At 42.5% G+C, this 20,543-nt stretch overlaps 1 protein-coding gene across 1 annotated transcript in view; it reads right to left on the bottom strand.

Moving 5' to 3' along the window:
* The window catches only part of TBX19 (T-box transcription factor 19), a 95,919-nt gene extending 75,725 nt beyond the window's left edge, over positions 1-20,194 (bottom strand). The window contains exon 1 of the mRNA XM_033942921.1: positions 19,833-20,194. Coding sequence (XP_033798812.1) covers positions 19,833-20,029 — 197 coding nt within the window. The 5' untranslated portion in view covers positions 20,030-20,194. The remainder of the gene's footprint in view (positions 1-19,832) is intronic.
* Positions 20,195-20,543: the final 349 nt, after the last annotated feature.

Genomic DNA, 20,543 nt, shown 5'->3' with positions numbered 1-20,543 from the left:
CCATCCTCTTCCATCTCCAGATTCAATTTCTCTCCCTTTCTCTTCCCAACTGCCCCCCCATCCCATCTTTCTCCCTGTCTGCTGCCTCCCTCCCCACAGGTCCACCATTTCTCCCTTTCTCTTCCCAATGGTTCTCCCTTCAAGTAACATTTTCCCTCTTTCTCCACACTACCCCAGGTCCAACCTCTCTCCTTTCATCTCGCTCTCTTCACAGCCCGTCGTGCCTTTCCCTCCAGCACCGGTCCGATGTCACTGGTGGGCCAGGGAATCTGCTGACCTTGGCGATTTGGGAGTGCTATGCATGGCTCCTCCTCCTGCTTTTTGCCTGCTGTCTCCAATGACGTGCAACTTCCTGCTTCCGCCCTGGTAGACCGCGGCGGATGGAGGGCAGGAGGGGGAACCACAAACAGCTCTGCCAAGTCGCTGCCGAGGTCGGCGGACTTTCCGTCGGGCGGCGTTGGTGTCGGACTGGCATGGAGGGGAGGGCATGCTGGGCTCAGAAGGAGAGATCAAGAACAATGTCGCGGGCCACATAAAAAGGCCAGGCGGGCCTGATTCGGCCCATGGGCCTTGTGTGTGACACATGTGCTGTAGACTATAGCAGGTGAGTCAAATTTTAGACATGTGTATTTGGCTGTTTCATTTATATGCATAATTTTTTTACAAACATATTGATACAGTATAATCTCGTTATAAAGGACTCGCTTAAAACGGACTATCGGCCGTGCGCCTTTATGAACATGCAGAAAATCACTGCATATAGCGGACTCGCATATAACAGACTTTCACATATAATGGACAAACAATTTGGCCCCCAGAGCCGCTTTTAGCTGTAGTTGTGTTCAGCTATAACAGACATGCAGACTCCGCCTACAAGACGTGTGGCATGCCGGTGATACAGTATCAAAATGCAGCCGAGAAGAAAATGACATATTATTTTTCTTTCCGGTACAGTACAACATAATGCTTTTTAGAACATCTTTTAGTGTTCTGGTTTTGCAATCATTTCGTGCCATACCAATGTTTTGCTGAGTTTTGTTATTGATGATGCTGATATGGTTGCGCAGTTACTGTTCATTGATTGTACGTTGTTTCAAGTTGACCTAAATAAAGTTTTTAAAAAAATGCAACTCTGGATATAACGGACTGTTTTTCCAGGTCCCTTGAAGTCTGTTATAACAAGATTATACTGTATTGATATTCAAAGGATTTAAGTGGGCAGAAGAGGCTCATAACCACTTAAATTGCTTAGACACGGCTATCTGCTGATATTCAGTGGCATGTGTAGAGTTACCATATTTCAAACGGTAAAATCCTGGATACGTGGCCACACCCCATTCTGCCCCCAGCCCCCCCCTCCCAAGCCTGATCTCTTCTTTCCTGTTGGGTCTGGAGGGCCTCCAAACATACGCGGATGTGTGTGATGTCATCTGTGCATGTTCAGAGGCCCTTCAGACATTGCAGGGCTTTCCAAAACCTGGGCAAACTGCTGAGTTTTGGAAAGTTTGTCCAGGCACCCAGACAGTCCTCTAAAAAGAGGACATGTCCGGGTTTCCCCGGCCATCTGGTAACCCTAGGCATATGACCAATCATTGCTAAAATAACAACACTTAAGGCCCATATTCTATGAATGCCACCTTACTGGAGCCTAAGTTAATTACAAAGACCATTTAAAAGCACTTTTAAAACAAATTTCAAGGTGCCTACTGGTGCCTGATAAAATGGCACCAGAATCACGCCTACAGAGGTGCTTTACGGCACATAAGACCACTGTAGATGTGCCTAATTCCTGAAGTGGTGTTTGGCACCATTCATATTAAAGGTAGGCGCTAGAAGTGTAGGCCTTGTAAATCCTTTCCAGCGCCTACCTTTTCTGAAGGCGCGATTCTATAAACAGTGTCATCGCGTAATTGACATGTAATTGGCAGCCGCTTTTAAGGTGGCTGCTGACAACGGTGCCGTTTATAGAATCCAGGCTTTAGGGCTATAGTCTGTAAATGACACCTAGATCGTGCCTACCAGCACCTAACTTAATTGCTTTATTGGGATTTAATCTATGCAGCCATTAAAATCCAATTAAAATCTCATTTAAAAGAGTTGGTGTCTACCGGGATAGGCACCAGAATCATGCCTAAAGCATGGTGGATAGCAGTGCCTAAGGGCAAATTAGGTGTGGTTAGGGGGCGGAGATGACTTTAGGCGCTGCTAGGCGTGATTCTTCCAAAATCTTAGGTCCTGGAAACATAAACCTTTAAAACTCTGGCCTACATTACTGGTGCCTATGTTTTTCATAGGTGTCATTAGCTGTGATTGTGTTAATGGTGATTAACACATGACCAACGCCGTTTTTGTAGGCACTGGCCAATTTAGGCGCTGTTTATAGAATCTGTGCCTAACTGACGAAACAGCACTAACTGGCCATTTTGGAACCTAGCTACAGAGGGGTGTTATGGGGTGGAGTTGGGGAGGAGTTGGCAGTTATATGGATGCTGGTACACGAATAGCTAAGTGGACATTCAGGATGCTACATGAAGCAGTCCTAACTGTGGCCTAGAGTCTCAAAAGAACGCATAAAAAATGATGGGCTGCTAACGTAGCCATTCTGGTAGCGATTTAAAAAAATAGTGAGTCATTCTTCCAAAAATGCTCATGTAAATGAGGTTGGTGGAGAGTAGCAAAGTCTCACTAAATTTGCATCTGCTCATCGCTGGTGATAGCGATGGGCACAGGCGCAGAAAAAATGCAAAAAGAAAGAGAGTGGGCATCTCTCCCGCTGCAGGCGGGTGTGTGTGTGTCCGTGGTAGCGGGAGAGATGCCCACTCTCTCCCGCTGCAGGGAGAGGGGGTATTTGCTTGGCAGTGGGAAAGAGTGGGCATCTCTCCTACTGCGGGGGGAGGGGGTGGAATGTTGTGATACAGCAGTAGAGAATGGGCATCTCTCCCACTGCTGGGGAGGGGGGGTTCACTTGGCAGTGGGAAAGAGTGGGCATCTCTCCCGTTGCAGGTGAGGGAGGGGGAGGAGGAGGTTGTGTGGCAGTGGGCATCTCTTCCGCTGCCGGGGTTTAAAACAGTGCGGTCGGGGATTTAAACAGTGCTGTCACTGTATCGGCATCCCTGGACCAGTCACTGATTTTTGCGTCAAAAGCCGACTCTGCTCTTAGAAAATGTCTCGGCGATTTTAAAGAGTCCACCGGAGTGCTTATTTTAATGTTGAAGAACTCATTTGCATGGCAGTGTCAGAGACTGCTAAAAAGCTCACTGAAGACAGAGATAAGCCGTTTTGATAATCCACCCCAAAAATGCGTGCAGGCTAAACCATCGGAAACCAGTTTAGCGATCGTGTTAAAGTTTCGAGAATCTGGGCCTATGTCCACTTAGCTACACAGGTGCCAGCACTGAATATTGGCTAGCACCTACTTAACTTCTAAGTAGCTGATCTAATGGATTCCCCTTTCTGGCCCCTCAAGTTCTGATTCCTCCAATACCCATCCCAGCTACCCCTCCTCTTATCCTGAACCCCTCTGTGGATCTGAACCCCCCCAATCCTTCTCCACACTGGAAGGCCTGCCCACAACCCAAAACCCACCATCTTCCTGCAGCCTCCAAACTTCCCTATCATCCCTTTGCAAATTTACTGCAGCCTTATGAAGCTGCACTGCCAAGCAGTGCATGCTAAATGCTAAGCCACCTGTTCTGTTCCTATGGGTATTTTGGATTTAGCATGCGCTGATTGGAAGCACACTTTTGTAGAAGTTCACCTATGTTCCTTTCCACACAATTAGAGCAATTTAAAATACACAAAATAAGGAAATCTTGGCTGGAAAAATAAAAGTCTAGAATACTCCGACTGAAGAAGAAAGAGCATGAAAAATAAAAGTAGCCAAGCCTCTGGTTTGCAGCCTAGGCTTCCAGCTGCTCCTAACATAAGAACATAAGAACATAAGAAATGCCTCTGCTGGGTCAGACCCGAGGTCCATCGTGCCCAGCAGTCCGCTCACGCGGCGGCCCAACAGGTCCAGGACCTGTGCAGTAATCTTCTATCTATACCCCTCTATCCCCATTTCCAGTAGGAATTTGTCCAATCCTTTCTTGAACCCCAGTACCGTACTCTGCCTTATAACGTCCTCTGGAAGCGCATTCCAGGTGTCCACCACACGTTGGGTAAAGAAGAACTTCCTAGCATTTGTTTTGAATCTGTCCCCTTTCAACTTTTCCGAATGCCCTCTTGTTCTCTTATTTTTCGAAAGTTCGAAGAATCTGTCCCTCTCTACTCTCTCTATGCCCTTCATGATCTTGTAAGTCTCTATCATATCCCCTCTAAGTCTCCTCTTCTCCAGGGAAAAGAGACCCAGCTTCAAGTAACATCCAGATTAAATGTCACTAAACACCTTGGAAAAATGGATTTGCACCCTTGTTTCTTTGGTTATCAGCCTGTTAAGTCATTCCTACTTATGACTTTGGTATGCCATGAACTAGCTGTTTATCTCACCATCTAACCCTGGGATATGACCACAGACATACAACAAAACTGTAAGTTGGCATCTGTGACTTGGCAATGGCTGTCTCTGTCCTCTTCTGAGTCCTGGATAAAACCTTCTCTTACTCTCCATAACCTTTACTCCCTTAACATGTTTAGAAATTGCTTTAGATTATTGGATATGCTGACTAATTTATTTTTCAGAGATTTGTATTATAAGTGCCACTATGCCATAAACTTTAAACAAAATTCATACATGCCAACACACGAAAATTCCTAAGGAGATTTGGTGAGTCAGGGATCCTTTCTGAGAGGATGATTTTTGTACTCAAAAAAGAGGGACACAAGAAAACTAAAAAGATATGTATGGTATGTGCTGATGAGTATTAATGAAGAATAAATGCAAAAGTCACCACATCTGGAATACAGGGATTCAGTTTTGGGCACCTATCCTCAAAGAGATATCCAAATGATAAAAACTAAACAAAACCACTTGGCAAAAGTATGTGGATAGTGTCTGGCGCCTGCATATTTTGGATGCATTTTTCGAGAATGGACTTTAGACTTTGGATGACTAGTGCATTAGGCCCAAAACGGACTTAGACATTTTTTTTATCATGCTGTTCTAAGTACCCAAAGTGTCTCGTGCAGAACCCAAAGGGTGTGTGGTTATAGGAGGGGCAGGAGCATTCCAAAAATTTTGGCACAGTTTGATAGAATGCTGAGATTACACGCTCAGGCTATGTGCCAGGATTTACACCAGTTTTCAACAGGCATAAATCCTCTCACCTAAAGTTGGGCACAAGAATCCATGCTGAGTACTTTTCTATAGAATACGCTCAGCGTGGAGTGCTCTTTACAGAATAGTACTTAGCGTAGATTTTTCCTGACATCTAACTTTTTGGAAATTGTTTGTTTTTAAGCAACAGTGAACATTGGACCTCTTGTACAAAGGTGCGCTAAGTGTTTTAGTGCACGCTAAATCAACGCATACGCTAACCGTTAATGCATCCATAGGATAACATGCACGTGTTAGTGTTTAGTGTGTGTATAGCGCGCAAGCTAAAAAGCATAGTGCACCTTTGTAAAAGAGGGGTTAATAAATATTGTATAAAGAACAGCAAAGAAAAGCAGGAAATACAAAATGTTCATCTTCATGCACAAAGAAAAGCAACCACATAAGGGTATACAGTCATGTGAAAAAATTAGGACACCCAATGAAATATTCAGTTCTTTCTTAAGAAATGTTCACATATCGTTGTCAAATCTTTTTTTTTTTAAATTTATCTCTGGAAAAGTTGATGCAATTGCACGTAAACAACAAAATTTTCCTTGATTTACTCATGAAACAAAAGATATCCAGAGTAGACACCGATGAGGGAGTGGAAAATATGAAAAAGGATCTGCAAAAGTTAGAGGAAATGTCTAATGCCTGGCAACTAAAATTCAATGCAAAGAAATGCAGAGTAATGTATTTGGGGATTAATAATAGGAAGGAACCGTATATGCTGGGAGGAGAGAAGCTGATATGCACGGACGGGGAGAGGAACCTTGGGGTGATAGTGTCCGAAGATCTAAAGGTGAAAAAACAGTGTGACAAGGCAGTGGCTGCTGCCAGAAGGATGCTGGGCTGTATAAAGAGAGGCATAGTCAGTAGAAGGAAGAAGGTGTTGATGCCCCTGTACAGGTTATTGGTAAGGCCCCACTTGGAGTATTGTGTTCAATTTTGGAGACCATATCTGGCGAAGGACGTAAGAAGACTTGAGGCGGTCCAGAGGAGGGCGACGAAAATGATAGGAGGCTTGAGCCAGAAGACGTATGAGGAGAGGCTGGAAGCCCTGAATATGTATACCCTAGAGGAAAGGAGAGACAGGGGAGATATGATTCAGATGTTCAAATACTTGAAGGGTATTAACGTAGAACAAAATCTTTTTCAGAGAAAGGAAAATGGTAAAACCAGAGGACATAATTTGAGGTTGAGGGGTGGTAGATTCAAAGGCAATGTTAGGAAATTCTACTTTACGGAGAGGGTGGTGGATGCCTGGAATGCGCTCCCGAGAGAGGTGGTGGAGAGTAAAACTGTGACTGAGTTCAAAGAAGCATGGGATGAACACAAAGGATCTAGAATCAGAAAATAAGATTAAATATTGAACTAAGGCCAGTACTGGGCAGACTTGCACGGTCTGTGTCTGTATATGGCCATTTGGTGGAGGATGGGCTGGGGAGGGCTTCAATGGCTGGGAGGGTGTAGATGGGCTAGAGTAAGTCTTAACAGAGATTTCGGCTGTTGGAACCCAAGCACAATACAGGGTAAAGCTTTGGATTCTTGCCCAGAAATAGCTAAGAAGAAAAAATTTAAAAATTTAAATTGAATCAGGTTGGGCAGACTGGATGGACCATTCGGGTCTTTATCTGCCGTCATCTACTATGTTACTATCCACAAAAATGTGTATTCTAACTGAGGAATAAATTAGGACACCCCCATATATCCTCCCACTTAAAGTGGCTCAAATCACACACAGATGTATCACATCAGGTGCACATGATTAGAACATTGTTACTCAGCATTTTGAAGGAGGTTTGCCGTACTTAAACCTCAGACATTTAGGGCTCCTTTACAAAGGTGCGCTAGCGTTTTTAGCGCACGTACTGGATTAGCATGCGCTATAGCGTGCGCTAGCCAAAACTACCGCCTGCTCAAGAGGAGGTGGTAGCGGCTAGCGCGCGGGGCATTTTAGCGTGCACTATTCCGCGCATTAAGGCCCTAACGCGCCTTCGTAAAAGGAGCCCTTAGTTTAGTGTGCTCATGACTGCTGCGGTTAGAGTGAACATCATGGTGAGATCAAAATAGCTGTCTGAGGCCTTCAGAAAGAAGATTGTAGCAATTTATAAGTCTGGTAAAGGATTTAAAAAGATCTCTAAAGAATTTGACATTAGCCATTCCACGGTCCAGAAAATAGTGTACAAGTGGAGGACTTTCCAAACAACTGCCAACATGCTCGGGTCTGGCCGTCCAAGCAAGTTGACCCCCGGAGCAGACTGCAAGATGCTAAAAGAAGTCTCCAAAAACCCTAAAATGTCATCACACAACCTACAGGAGGCTCTTGCTACTGTTGATGTGAAAGTACATGTTCGGAAAGAGACTGCACAAATTTAACTTGCATGGGAGGTGTGCAAGGAAACCTTTGCTCTCTAAGAGAAACATCAAGGCCAGACTGAAGTTTGCCAGAGAGAACGTAGACAAACACCAGGATTTCTGGAATAGTGTTCTATGGACAAATGAGCCTAAAATTGAATTATTTGGACACCAGAAAAGAGTACATGTTTGGTGTACACCAAATACAACATTCCAGGAAAAGAACCTGGACCCATGCATAACCGAATTCTGCCCCACAGGTTACAAAGTAGAAATGGTATGTCGAGAAAACAAACGAGGGGGTGGCTTAGCGATTCTAGTAAAAAACAATCTCAACCTAAAAGTGCTACACAAACAATCAACCCCTCAATTAGACCTTCTTGCATGCGAACTATCCGACAACACACTCACAGGCACTTTGAACTGTCTACTATGCTACATCACTCCAGGAAAATGGAACGCCTCAAAACACGATCTTGAAGAATTCTTATTCCAGAACTCTCTATCCTCCTCATACAACTTGCTCCTAGGAGACATTAATCTCCACCTCGAAGACCACACATCCAAACAAGCAAACGAAATACTCTCATACCTCGACGCCCTATCCTTCCAGGTCCTCAATCCGGAACCCACGCACAATAAAGGCCACCAACTTGACATAGCAGCATTCACACCTCAAAACTTACACTCCCCAAATATTCACATCACCAATGGTACATGGCATCCCTCTCTATGGTCAGACCACCATAAATACACCTTCACTATCAACTGGCCTCAAAATAACACAAAATCTATGCCCCCAAAAACAACCTTCAAATCTAGACAGAAAATTGAACCAGCCACATTCTGGGACAAAGTGGACCCAGCACTTGACCCCATAGACCCTTCAGACTTCGCAAAACACTGGCGCTCCCTAAGCGAAACAACCTTGAATGAGCTAGCCCCAGAAAAAACCAAACACAGAACCTGCAGACCATCAGACAAGTGGTTCGACTCAGAACTCCACCTACTAAAAAGGCATTGCAGACAACTTGAAAGATCTTGGAGAAAAAAGAGAAATGACCAAACCAAATCCGCTTGGAGAACCCAAATCAAACTATATAACAACAAACTTAAGGAAAAGCGCAAAACATACTACACTAAACTAATTGGCACAAACAACCCCGACACAAAAACACTCTTCAACTTAGTAAAAAAACTTACAGACACAAACCCATACCTTGCCACTCAAGGCAACAAAACCCCAACAGCTTCCCAACTAGCTGACCATTTCAAACTCAAGATCACCAAAATCTGAACGACCTTTAAAAACTCAACTTCCATACTCAACGAGTTAATAACTACCCCCACAACAGAAGAAGCCATAACAGCAGACAGAACATGGACCACCTTCCCAACTATACAATGGCCTGAACTGAACCGACTATATAAAAAATACAGCCACACCTCATGCGACTTGAACAACTGCCCATCGTATCTACTCACAAATGCCTCCCCTAAATTCAAAACCAGCCTCATGCAGTGGATACAAAGCACTCTCATAGAAGGCCAATTCCCACAAGACCTAGGAGAGATCATAATCACACCCATACTGAAAGACCAAAATGGTCCTGTAGACACACCTACCAACTACAGACCGATCGCTTCAATCCCACTCTATGTCAAACTGATTGAAGGACTTGTGGCTCAATACCTCTCTAACTACCTAGCAGACCACAATATACTTCACTCATCCCAATCAGGATTTAGATCTTACCACAGCACGGAAACTCTACTAGCAACACTACTGGACATAGCCCGACAACACCTCAGCAAAGGTCACAGGATCCTAATTATCCAACTAGATCTTTCCGCAGCCTTTGATTTAGTTGATCATACCATACTACTCCAGATACTTGATGCAATAGGAATCTCAGGGGTGGTGTACAACTGGTTCCAAGGATACCTTAAAACAAGAACTTACAGAGTCAAGATAAACGACACGAAATCCAACACATGGTCTAATCCATGTGGAGTCCCCCAGGGCTCTCCACTTTCACCCATTCTATTCAACCTCTACATCTCTTCCCTTGGTACCACTCTAGACAACCTAAATGTAACATCCTTCAGTTACGCAGATGACATAACTATCCTCCTCCCCTTCGAAACCCAAGACAACTCCGCTACCGGACACTTGGTAACAATACTGGACGAAGTAGAAAAATGGATGACAAATCACAAATTAAAACTAAACTCGGATAAAACCAAATTCTTAATGCTTGAAACGGACAAAATCCCATCCATAACAGACCTGGAAATCAAAACTACCAAATACCCAATCCAGACCTCCCTCAAAATCCTGGGAGTGCTGATAGATAGATGCTGCACTATGCAGACTCAAATCAACAAAACTACCCAAAAAGCATTTTTCACAATGCGCAACTTACGAAAAATAAGGAAATTCTTCGACAAAGAACACTACAGGATCATTGTTCAATCCCTGGTACTAGGACTTGTGGACTACTGCAATATCCTATATCTACCATGTCCTACAAAAATGATCAAAAAACTACAGACCATTCAGAACACGGCTCTCAGATTAATCTATTCCCTCGGAAAATATGACCACATAACTAACGCCTACCTAGACTCACATTGGCTACCGATCAGAGCCAGAATCCAATTCAAACTATACTGTCTAATCTTCAAAGTACTCAACGGTACAGCACCTGCCTATCTAATCGATCGCCTACACCGGAACCTTCCACCCAGAATAAGAAGAACACTGACACCATTCTCATACCCACCACTCAACGGCACTCATCGTAAAAAGCTTTACGACAACCTCATAGCAACGCATGCAGCAAAACTCGAACCCTCCATAACCAGACTATTAACCTCAACATCTGACTTCAAAGCATTCCGCAAAGAACTCAAAACGCTACTTTTCAAAAAGCATATTCATAACACCTAATCTCCTCTTCCACATACACCGACCAGGTTACCCAATCCCTGACACCAAATCCTCAACCGACCAAAAATTTAAAAAAAAAAAAACAAAACAAAAAAAAAAAAAAACCTAATTCTTCCTACCGATTCATATTACCTACCAACGCCTGGAAAAAGATTTGATATATAATGTAATATAACTGCTCTCATCCAATGTTACCAAGCCTATACTCATTCTGTAACTATGTCTTAACCTAAATGTCATGTACACTCCTGGAAATGTCCAGCTTCTTCTTATGTAATCCGCTTTGAACCGCAAGGTACAAGCGGAATAGAAATCACTAATGTAATGTAATGTAATGTAACCTCATACCAACTGTGAAGCAAGGAAGTGGAAGTGTCATGGTTTGGAGATGCTTTGCTGCAGCAGGACCTGGCCAGATCACCATCATAGAATCCACCATGAATTCTATCGTGTATCAGAGGGTGCTTGAGGAACATGTGAAACCTTCTGTAAATTAAAGCTGAAGCGGAACTGGACCCTGCAACATGACAGTGACCCAAAACATACCAGTAAATCCACCAAGGACTGGCTGAAAACTAAGAAATGGAGAGTCCTGGAGTAGCTGAGTCAAAGCCCTGATCTTAATTCCATTAAAATGCTGTGGGGTGATTTGAAATAGGCTGTACATGCAAGAAACCCCTCAAACATCTCACAGCTGAAAGAATTCTGCAAAACTTTCCTCAGACTGATGAGACTGATAGAAGTGTCTCACTGCAGTTATTTCAGCCAAAGGAGGGTAACACTAGCTATTAGAATGTAGTATGGTGTCCTAATTTATTCCTGTTAGAATATACATTTTTGTGGATATCTTTTGTTTCATGAGTAAATCAAGGAAAATTTTGTTGTTTACCTGCAATTACATTACGTTCTTTTCCAAAGATAAATAAAAAAAAGATTTGACATAGATATGTGAACATTTCTTAAAAAAGAGCTGAATATTTCATGGAGTGTCCTAATTTTTTCACATGACTGTAAATAACATTATACCATAATAAACATATAAATGCCTATACTTCCCAACATCTCCCCCCGCATCCCCCACCCAAAACAACAGGTAGCATTTAAAAAGCTTCCTGAAAAATTATCATATAAAAAGTAGATAAGAGGTCCCTATCGCAAAACCCCAAAATAGTCTAAGAAAGAAAATTAAGGAATACAAAATAACAAGCCCACACAGACAGTGGAAAGAGGAAATAGCATCCTATCAAAGCCATATATTTAAACCAGAAAGATGATAACAGTACAGGTCAGAGTGAATCAGCCATCAAATGGGGGGAGGGGGGATTGTATACCTTTTTGTAGTTATACAACCACGCTCAGAGTGATTTATATACAGGTACTGCAAGGATTTTCTTTATCTGTCCCAGTGGGCTCACAATCTATCTAATGTACTTGGGGCAGTGAAGAATTGAATGACTTGCTCAAGGTCTCAGGGAGCAGCATGGGGTTTGAACCCACAACCTCAGGGTGCTAAGGCTGTAGCTCTAACCACTATGCCACACTCTCTTCCAAATGACCTTCCATGTCTAAATAATTTCCCCAAATATCTTTAAACTGCTGCCATTTGTAGGACATACTAGCAGAGAGTCTATAGTGGGCACAGACCCTCCCAAGATGCTTCCACATAAGTGCAAGTGTTAACCGGCTAACCACAGGGTGGGGACAGGAACAAAGCCCGCAAGGATGGGGCAGGAGCAGGGACAGAGGCCATGGGGACAGGGACAAACTTTATCTCCGTACCATTCTCTAAAGACTTGAGACTACTAGTATGTAAAAGACAATTGGCAGCTGAATTCAATGATTAAAAACAAAACAAAATAGCAGTATCTGTTTTTGGATCTCAATGAACTACTGTTAAATTTGTATTTTTTTATTTAAAAAATTTCTTACTTACCGACATCCTACAATTCTGAGTGAGTTACAGGAAAACACTCATAATTTAAGACATATAGTTGACACTGAACAGCAAACATACAAAGTGCTATAAGACATCAGATTGTCTAAAACAAAGCTTCAATACATCAATTCAACCTCAAGCTTCCCACCTACATGAGAAATATCTCTCAAGCAGCATTGTTTTAATCAACTTCCTAAAATTCAGTAAGGAAGGAGCACGCTTTAATTCAAACTGTAATGCATTCCATAATAGAACGTCTTGCACAGCAATCATCAAATAACGAAACCGAGACAATTTCAGAGATGACACTTCCAAACAAAACTTCTCATCAGAGTGCAATGCTCAAATTGGCTGGTATAAATTGAAGAGATTACTTATCGCTACTGGCTTCTTTGTATGCAACTTATAAATCAAAGTACCTTAAAGTCAGCTCGAGCAGATATAGGCAACCAATGAAGACTCACTAAAATTGGTGTGATAATGATCAAATTATGAAGCTCCCACTATCAATCGCACGGCGGCATTTGGCACCAATTGTAGTGCTCGAAGTACATACTTCAGTAAGCCAAAGTAAAGCACATTGCAATAGTCAAGTGTTCAGAAAAGAAATAAAGACTATACTCTTCAAGAAATCCCTAAAAAGTCTTAGCACCACGAATACCTTCCTCGTCCCATCTTCTTCCCGACTCACCGATATTACCCGATCTACTCTTTACCATCTTCCTCCCGACTCCGATACTACTTAATCTACTCTTTACCATTACTAGAAATGACCAATGTTCTTCTTTTGTAACTCACCTTCTTTAACTCTTTTGTAATCTGCCTTGAACCGCAAGATAATGGCGGAATAGAAATCTCTAATGTAATGTAATGTAATAAGAATTCAATGACCTCATTTGTGTCTTGTCTGCCTTCGATGTGGCAGATTCCTACCATCTGCAATATCCTTCCATCATGTGCCCAGCTGCTCAAGAATAGGCGTCGGAATGGGGGAGGCCACAGGTGCCATAGCCTTCCCCATAATTCTCAGTTGCTGTGGCTTTAGGCCTCCCACCCACCTTTCTCCCAGTGGTTGCTTAAGTCTTTGGGCAGCCACCGCGCAGCATCAAACAGCAGGCTGGCCCCGGAACCCTTCATTCTACTTCCGGGGGCAGGCCTGCTCATGGATGCTGCATGGCAGCTGCTGAAGATTTAAAACTAAAGTGCCAGGAAGAGGTGGGTGGGGGACTTGGGAGCTGTTTAGAGGTTGTATACCAGGGCGGAGCTCCTGGGCCTCCTCAAACAAAGAAGCATTCCGCTGCCTATGTGCTCAAGCATCTTACTGTTACTGCAACAGATTCTTCCATTGTTGCTGGCATCAAGGAACATTTCCAACACTTAATTGGCAATAATTTTCCTGTTCATCCACTATACAGTGTAGGTTCTTTGGTACACCCACGTCTGAAAGACAATCCTTTCCCAAATGATGTAAAAACATAGGAACTGAATCTTTGGGAAGGTTGCACCAAAACCAGATCGAAATGGAAGGCTATATTTATATTTATAAACAGTTGTACAGAATATTGTCCCTTTCTGTACTTTAATAACATAACATAACAACAAATTTCTAGACCGCATAACCATAATGCACAGTAAAACCATAAATGTTTGAGGCTCGTGCAAATAAGGACAGAGTCCACAGAGAAGGGGCGAGGATGAAGCCTGCAGGGACAGGGCGGTATGGGGACTAAGCTTGCGGTGATAGAGCTGGGATGGGGACAAGTTTTATCCTCATGAAATTCTCTAAATAGTATCAATATGTAAAAATGTAATACATCTTAGACAATGGCAACTGAATTCAATGATTTAAAAATTCTGCAGAAGCTGCTTTTGGATTTAAATGAACTACTGTTAAATTACATAATTTGTGTCTTCTCTGCCTTTGATGTGGCAACAAGAGTCTTGTCTGCTAATCAGACTCCTACCATCCGTAATGTCCTTTCATCAAATGCCCAGCTGCTCAAGCATCTAACTGTTACTGCAACAGATTCTTCTATCATTGCTGGCATCAAGGGACATTTCCAACATTTAATAGACACTTATTTTCCTGTTCATCCACTACACAGTTTAGGTTCTATTCTACACCCAGGGCTGAAGATAGGAAGCAAAGTGGAGAACTGGATTAGAAACTGGTTGATGGACAGATGCCAGAGGGTGGTGGTTAATGGAAGTCACTCGGAGGAAGGAAAGGTGAGTAATGGAGTCCCTCAGGGTTCAGTGCTAGAGCCGATCCTGTTCAATATGTTTGTGAGTGACATTGCTGAAGCGTTAGAAGGAAAGGTTTGCCTTTTTGCTGATGATACCAAGATTTGTAACAGAGTACACATCGATGATGGAGTGGAAAACATGAAAAAGGATCTACAAAAGTTAGAGGAATGGGCTAATATCTGGTAACTAAAATTGAATGCAAAGAAATGCAGAGTAATGCATTTGGGGAAGGAGCTGTATATGCTAGGAGGGGAGAGGCTGATATGCACAGAGGGGATGAGGGACCTTGGGGTGATAGTGGCCAAAGATCTAAAGGTGAAAAAACAGTGCGACAAGGCAGTGGCTGCTGCCAGAAGGATGCTGGGCTGTATAAAGAGAGGCGTAACCAGTAGAAGAATGAAGGTGTTGATGCCCTTGTACAGGTCGTTACGTGAGGCCCCACTTGGAGTATTGTGTTCAGTTTTGGAGACCGTATCTGGCAAAGGACACAAAAAGGCTTGAAGCGATCCAGAAGTGGGCAACAAAAATTATAGGAGGTTTACGACACAAGATGTACGAGGAGAGACTGGAAGCATTGAATATGTATACCTTAGAGGAAAGGAGGGATAGGGGAGATATGATTCAGAAGTTCAAATACTTGAAAGGTATTAACGTAGAACATAATCTTTTCCAAAGAAAGGAAAATGGTAAAACCATGGGACATAATTTGAGGTTGAGGAGTGGTAGACTCAAGAGCAATGTAAGGAAATTCTTCTTTATGGAGAGGGTGGTGGATGCCTGGAATGTGCTCCCGAGAGAAGTGGTGGAGATGAAAATGGTGATGGAGTTCAAAAAAGCGTGGGATGAACACAGAGGATCTAGAATCAGAAAATAATAGTAAATATTGAAGAACTAAGGCCAGTAGTGGGCAGACTTGCACGGTCTGTGTCTTCAATGGCTGGGATGGTGTAGATCAGTGGTCTCAAACTCAAACCCTTTGTGGGGCCACATTTTGGATTTGTAGGTACTTGGAGGGCCGCAGAAAAAATAGTTAATGTCTTATTAAAGAAATGACAATTTTCCATGAGGTTAAACTCTTTATAGTTTATAAAACTTTCCTTTAACAGTTAAAAGGAAAGATATATAACCTATAAAGAGTTTTACCTCATGCAAAATTGTCATTTCTTTAATAAGACATTAACTATTTTTTCTGCGGCCCTCCAAGTACTCTATTTTTTCTGCAGCCCTCACATTTAAAGTTTAATATCTTTTCTTTCTCAAAACTGGCACATTTCAATCACTAAATTGAAAATAAAATAATTTTCCTACCTTTGTTTGGTAATTTCATCAGTCTCTGACTGTGCATCCAATATTTCTTCTCTTGTTTCAGCCTCCTGTATTTTTCCTCTCCTCCAGACCTCATTCCCTCCCCCAACTTTTTCTTTCTTTCTCTATGTCAGTCTTTCTCTGATTCCGTGTCACATTTTTTGCTTTGTTTCTGGCTCCCTGTCCCCCCTTCTTTCTTCCTTCCTTTCTTCCTGCCCTCCCCCATGCCACCGCCGCCGGGGAATAGGATGCTGCCGCTGCCGCCATCGGGAACAGGCCGAGATCTCCCTCTTTCTCTTCTCCACGGAGCCGATCAACTCTCGCTGCCCGACATCAATTCTAACGTCGGAAAGGACATTCTGGGCAGCCAGGCAGCGATTGGCTAGCCAGAACGTCCTCTCGACGTCAGAATTGACATCGGGCGGCGAGAGTTGGTTGGCCCCGAAGAGAAGCAGGGAGATCAAATAACATGGTGCCGGCCTGAGAAGGGAAAGGAAGCAGGTTGGGCACCACTGCTCTAGACGAGCCGCACTCTAGGGAGAACAGTGGACCGCCCCCCCCCCCCTTGGTACGCCACTGGAGCAGCAGCATATCTGGCCGGTTCTTCCGTGGATAGCGCAAGGAGCCGCCAACCCGCGGCTTTGAACGGAATGAACCGGCCAGACACGCTGCTGCTCCAAAAGGAAGATAATGATCCAGTTCAGACCGCGGGCCGCAAATAAAATCTGGAGAGCCACATGCGGCACGTGGGCCGCGTGTTTGAGACCGCTAGTGTAGATGGACTGGAGTGAGCTATGATGGAGACTTCAGTAGTTGGAACCTAAGAACAGTACCAGGCAGAGCTTTGGATTCTTGCCCAGAAATAGCTAAGAAGAAAAAACAACAACAAATTTTTAGATTGAATCAGATTGGGCAGACTAGATGGACCATTCAGGTCTTTATCTGCCATCATGTTACTATGAACTTTTGGAAAGGTTGTACCAAAGCCAGATTGAAATGAAAGGCTCTATTTTGATTTATAAACAGTTGTACAGGATATTATTCCTTTTTATACTTTAATAAGATTTAAATATAAAATCATGAGTTCGAGGCTTGTGCAAATGAGGACAGAGCCTATGGGGATAAGGCGGGAATAGAGACAGAGCTTGTGGGGACAGAGATGGATCCTGTGGGGACAGGTCAGGGATGGGGACAGAGCCTGTGGGGATGGAGCGGGACCGGGGACAAACTTTGTCCATGAGTCATTCTCTACCTTGGAGCTTAAAGGCTTCTCTGAGGAGTCTATGTTTTAAACTTCCTATAACTTAAGCAGAATGGTCAATAGATGGCGAGTGGCTCATCAGCTTAGAAGTTATAATGCTTTATTTTATGGTTTTCCACAGTGCAAAATCTATCTCATATGACACTCATTGAACCATGGCAAGGTTTGTTTTCTCTCATGTTTACTGTCTGAGATGCAGACTTCATGTTTCCTCAAATCCTGGAAACTTTTGCCATTGTTTGGCCATTCTAGTAAAAGTAAACCTAGCTCAGTAATCCACAGCCCATAAAGAGCAAAAAGCAAAAGCTGGAAACAGCCTTCCTAAAGCTAATTATTTCAAATAGGTAGAAACCATGGATCTTTCCTCATGGCACAGGACAAAAGTACATTGATGTACACTTTATTGGAGCCTACAACTTCCAAGAGAGACTTTTCCATAGCAAAAGAATGTAGTTTGTATCTGAAGGTGACTGGACAACAGCAGATCCCACTTTCTGCGCTCACTAGATCCTCTAGGCCTCCTCTTTTATTGTATGCTTTTGACCATATATTTCAAAAAATGTTTTTTTTTCAAACTTCATTTCATTTGATCTGTAAGATCATTATTTTCTAATAAGACCCTAAAAAATTGATTCTATAGTTATAAGCAACTTCGAGTTCAAGTAGTAGATTTTCACAATCTCCAGCTCCTCCAGAACATAGCAGCTCAATTACTTTCAGGAGCTAGAAAATTGGACATTGGCTTCAGGATTTTCAGGATTATACAGTCGGGAATTCCACTGTCCTTGTTTAGACTCCTTATTCTACAACATGTGTACTACGATCATCTCAGCAGAACTTTGTAGTAATGCCTTATCACATACACTATGAAAAGACCTGTACATCCATTTTCAGCATAGTAGGCCCATCCATTTGGAATGGTCTACCTCAGTACATAAGGATGGAAATATTCTATCAGCTTTTTAAGAAAGGCCTAAAAGAATGTCTATTTAAGGATGGATGTACTTACAAAATTCTACGAGGAGCCCAATAATTGATACTAATGGTAGTTTTTGGTTTGGAACCTGGGTGTCATAATGAGATTAGCGTCTTATCTTTCCTTTTCTTTTCTATAATGAGATTGTAACTTCTCACCCCCCCATTTCCTAGCAATGTTTTCCTACTTATTTTAACAAATGAGACTATATTTATTGCAAATTGTGACACAATACTTCCCTTACAGCAGTATATGAACTTGAAATAAACTGTAACTGTATATGCACTTGACATCAAGTTCAATGTGATTAAATTATGTGTGCATGCGCTGGTGGCTGACTTAAGAACATAACAGTAGCCTTACTGGGTTAGACCAATGGTCCATCATGCCCAGTAGCCCGTTCTCATGGTGTCCAATCCAGGTCATTAGTATCTAGCCAAAACCCAAAGAGTAGCAATATTCCATGCTACCGATCCAGGGCAAGCAGTGGCTTCCCCCATGTCTTTCTCAATAACAGACTCTGGACTTTTCCTCCAGGAATTTGTCCAAACCTTTCTTAAAACCAGCTATGCTATCCGCTTTTACCACTACCTCTGGCAATGCGTTCCAGAGCTTAACTATTCTCTGAGTAAAAAAATATTTCCTTCCATTAATTTTACAAGTATTTCCCTGTAACTTCATTGAGTTTTCCTTAGTCTTTGTAATTTTTGATGGAGTGAAAAATCGATCTACTTGTACCCATTCTACTCCACTCAGGATTTTATAGACTTCAATCATATCTCTCCTCAGCTTCTTCATTTCAGAAACTTAAATAACCACTTTGTTAGCAGCCGTACTGATCCTTTAATTATCCCAAGAGATTGCTGTCCAAGAAATCTTGCCACCTTTTTTCATTTGGCCTTGGAAGGTCACCCATTTCCTCATCTGATTACTGTTTTGATGGCCCGATAACAACGTATCATGACCGGCTAAGATTCTAGTTGTTTTAAAATGCATCTCATTCCTGGTTTCTAAACTTGATAGCCTGAGAAAAATGAATTCAGGGTTGCAGTAGAATCTGGTTAAGAGAAAGAAACAGCCCACCCAGTTCAGTGTTAATCATATTACTTAGATTTGAGAAATTTTTCCTTTGTGATGATGGCCCAGAGGAAGATGAAACAAAAACCTAAGCAACAAGATTATGTGGCCATAGGTAAATAATTCCTTCTTCCCACCAAGAAAGTGAATTAACAGGTATCACAGTTATGAGAAATTTAAAAAAAATTAGTGATACCAGTAACCTTAAGAATGCATCAAATTTACATTTTAAAAATGTTTATTGAGGAGTTTAGGACTGCTTCTGTAGCATACTCTATAACCAAAATACAAAAAACTTTTTTCTTTAATGCAAAACATGTCCTCGGTTCACAAATATAACTCTAAACCTTAATAGAGTTTCTGCAGCTTTAAAAATACACAACCCAGTGCCCTGCATTGCAAAATGATGCATCTTTGCAAGTGGCTTTAATTTCAGTATTCACCATGCAATAGGGGGATGCTCACCTGCCATTCTTGGTCACTATCATTTCGTTGGTGACCTCCCTGAATCTCTGCCACAGCTCTGCGTCTTCTAAGGAGACCTGCAGTTGTTTCTCTGTGGGGTCCCCTTTCTCTCTGCCTGCTTGGAGCTCACTTTCCACCACCGTCAGCAGTCTGGAGACTGTACAATCACTGGGCTTCTTGCAGACAGGATCTGCCATGGCAACTTCAAAGAAAGAATTTGGCCCCAAAACTTTGCACAGCCAACAAGGAGCTCTACCAAGAGACACAAAGGCAGGACTCTGCTGTTAAAGGGATCTCTTCTCCTCCTTTAACTCAATTGCCATGTCCTAGTGTTTCTATTTGTTCTGTCCAATAAAGTGACACTAGTCTTACAGTCCTTGCAGCAACAGGACTCCCTTCTAATTACTTCTTGGGTCAGGTGGGAGGCAGCTGCTTTTTCTGATTGGCCCTCAGCTAAAAGGCAGATATTTAAGAAGAGTACGCAATCAGAATTAGTGGGCTTTTATCTTTTTATATCTGAAGAGGCCTAATTATTCTATTGGAGGACCATTTTCCATTTTGGATTTTAATAACTTAGCAATTTTTTCCCCTTAATAGGAGTTGTTTGTGCACAAGCCAAAAAAAAAAAAAAAATCCCATGTTTGCATAAACCATACACCTATAGGTGTGCAACCATGATCATGCACAGCTGCAGAGGAGAGATAAACTAAG

The sequence above is a fragment of the Geotrypetes seraphini genome, chromosome 4 (assembly GCF_902459505.1).
Source record: "Geotrypetes seraphini chromosome 4, aGeoSer1.1, whole genome shotgun sequence".
Classification (NCBI taxonomy): Eukaryota; Metazoa; Chordata; class Amphibia; order Gymnophiona; family Dermophiidae; genus Geotrypetes; species Geotrypetes seraphini.
This window is presented reverse-complemented; position numbering and strand designations above follow the sequence as displayed.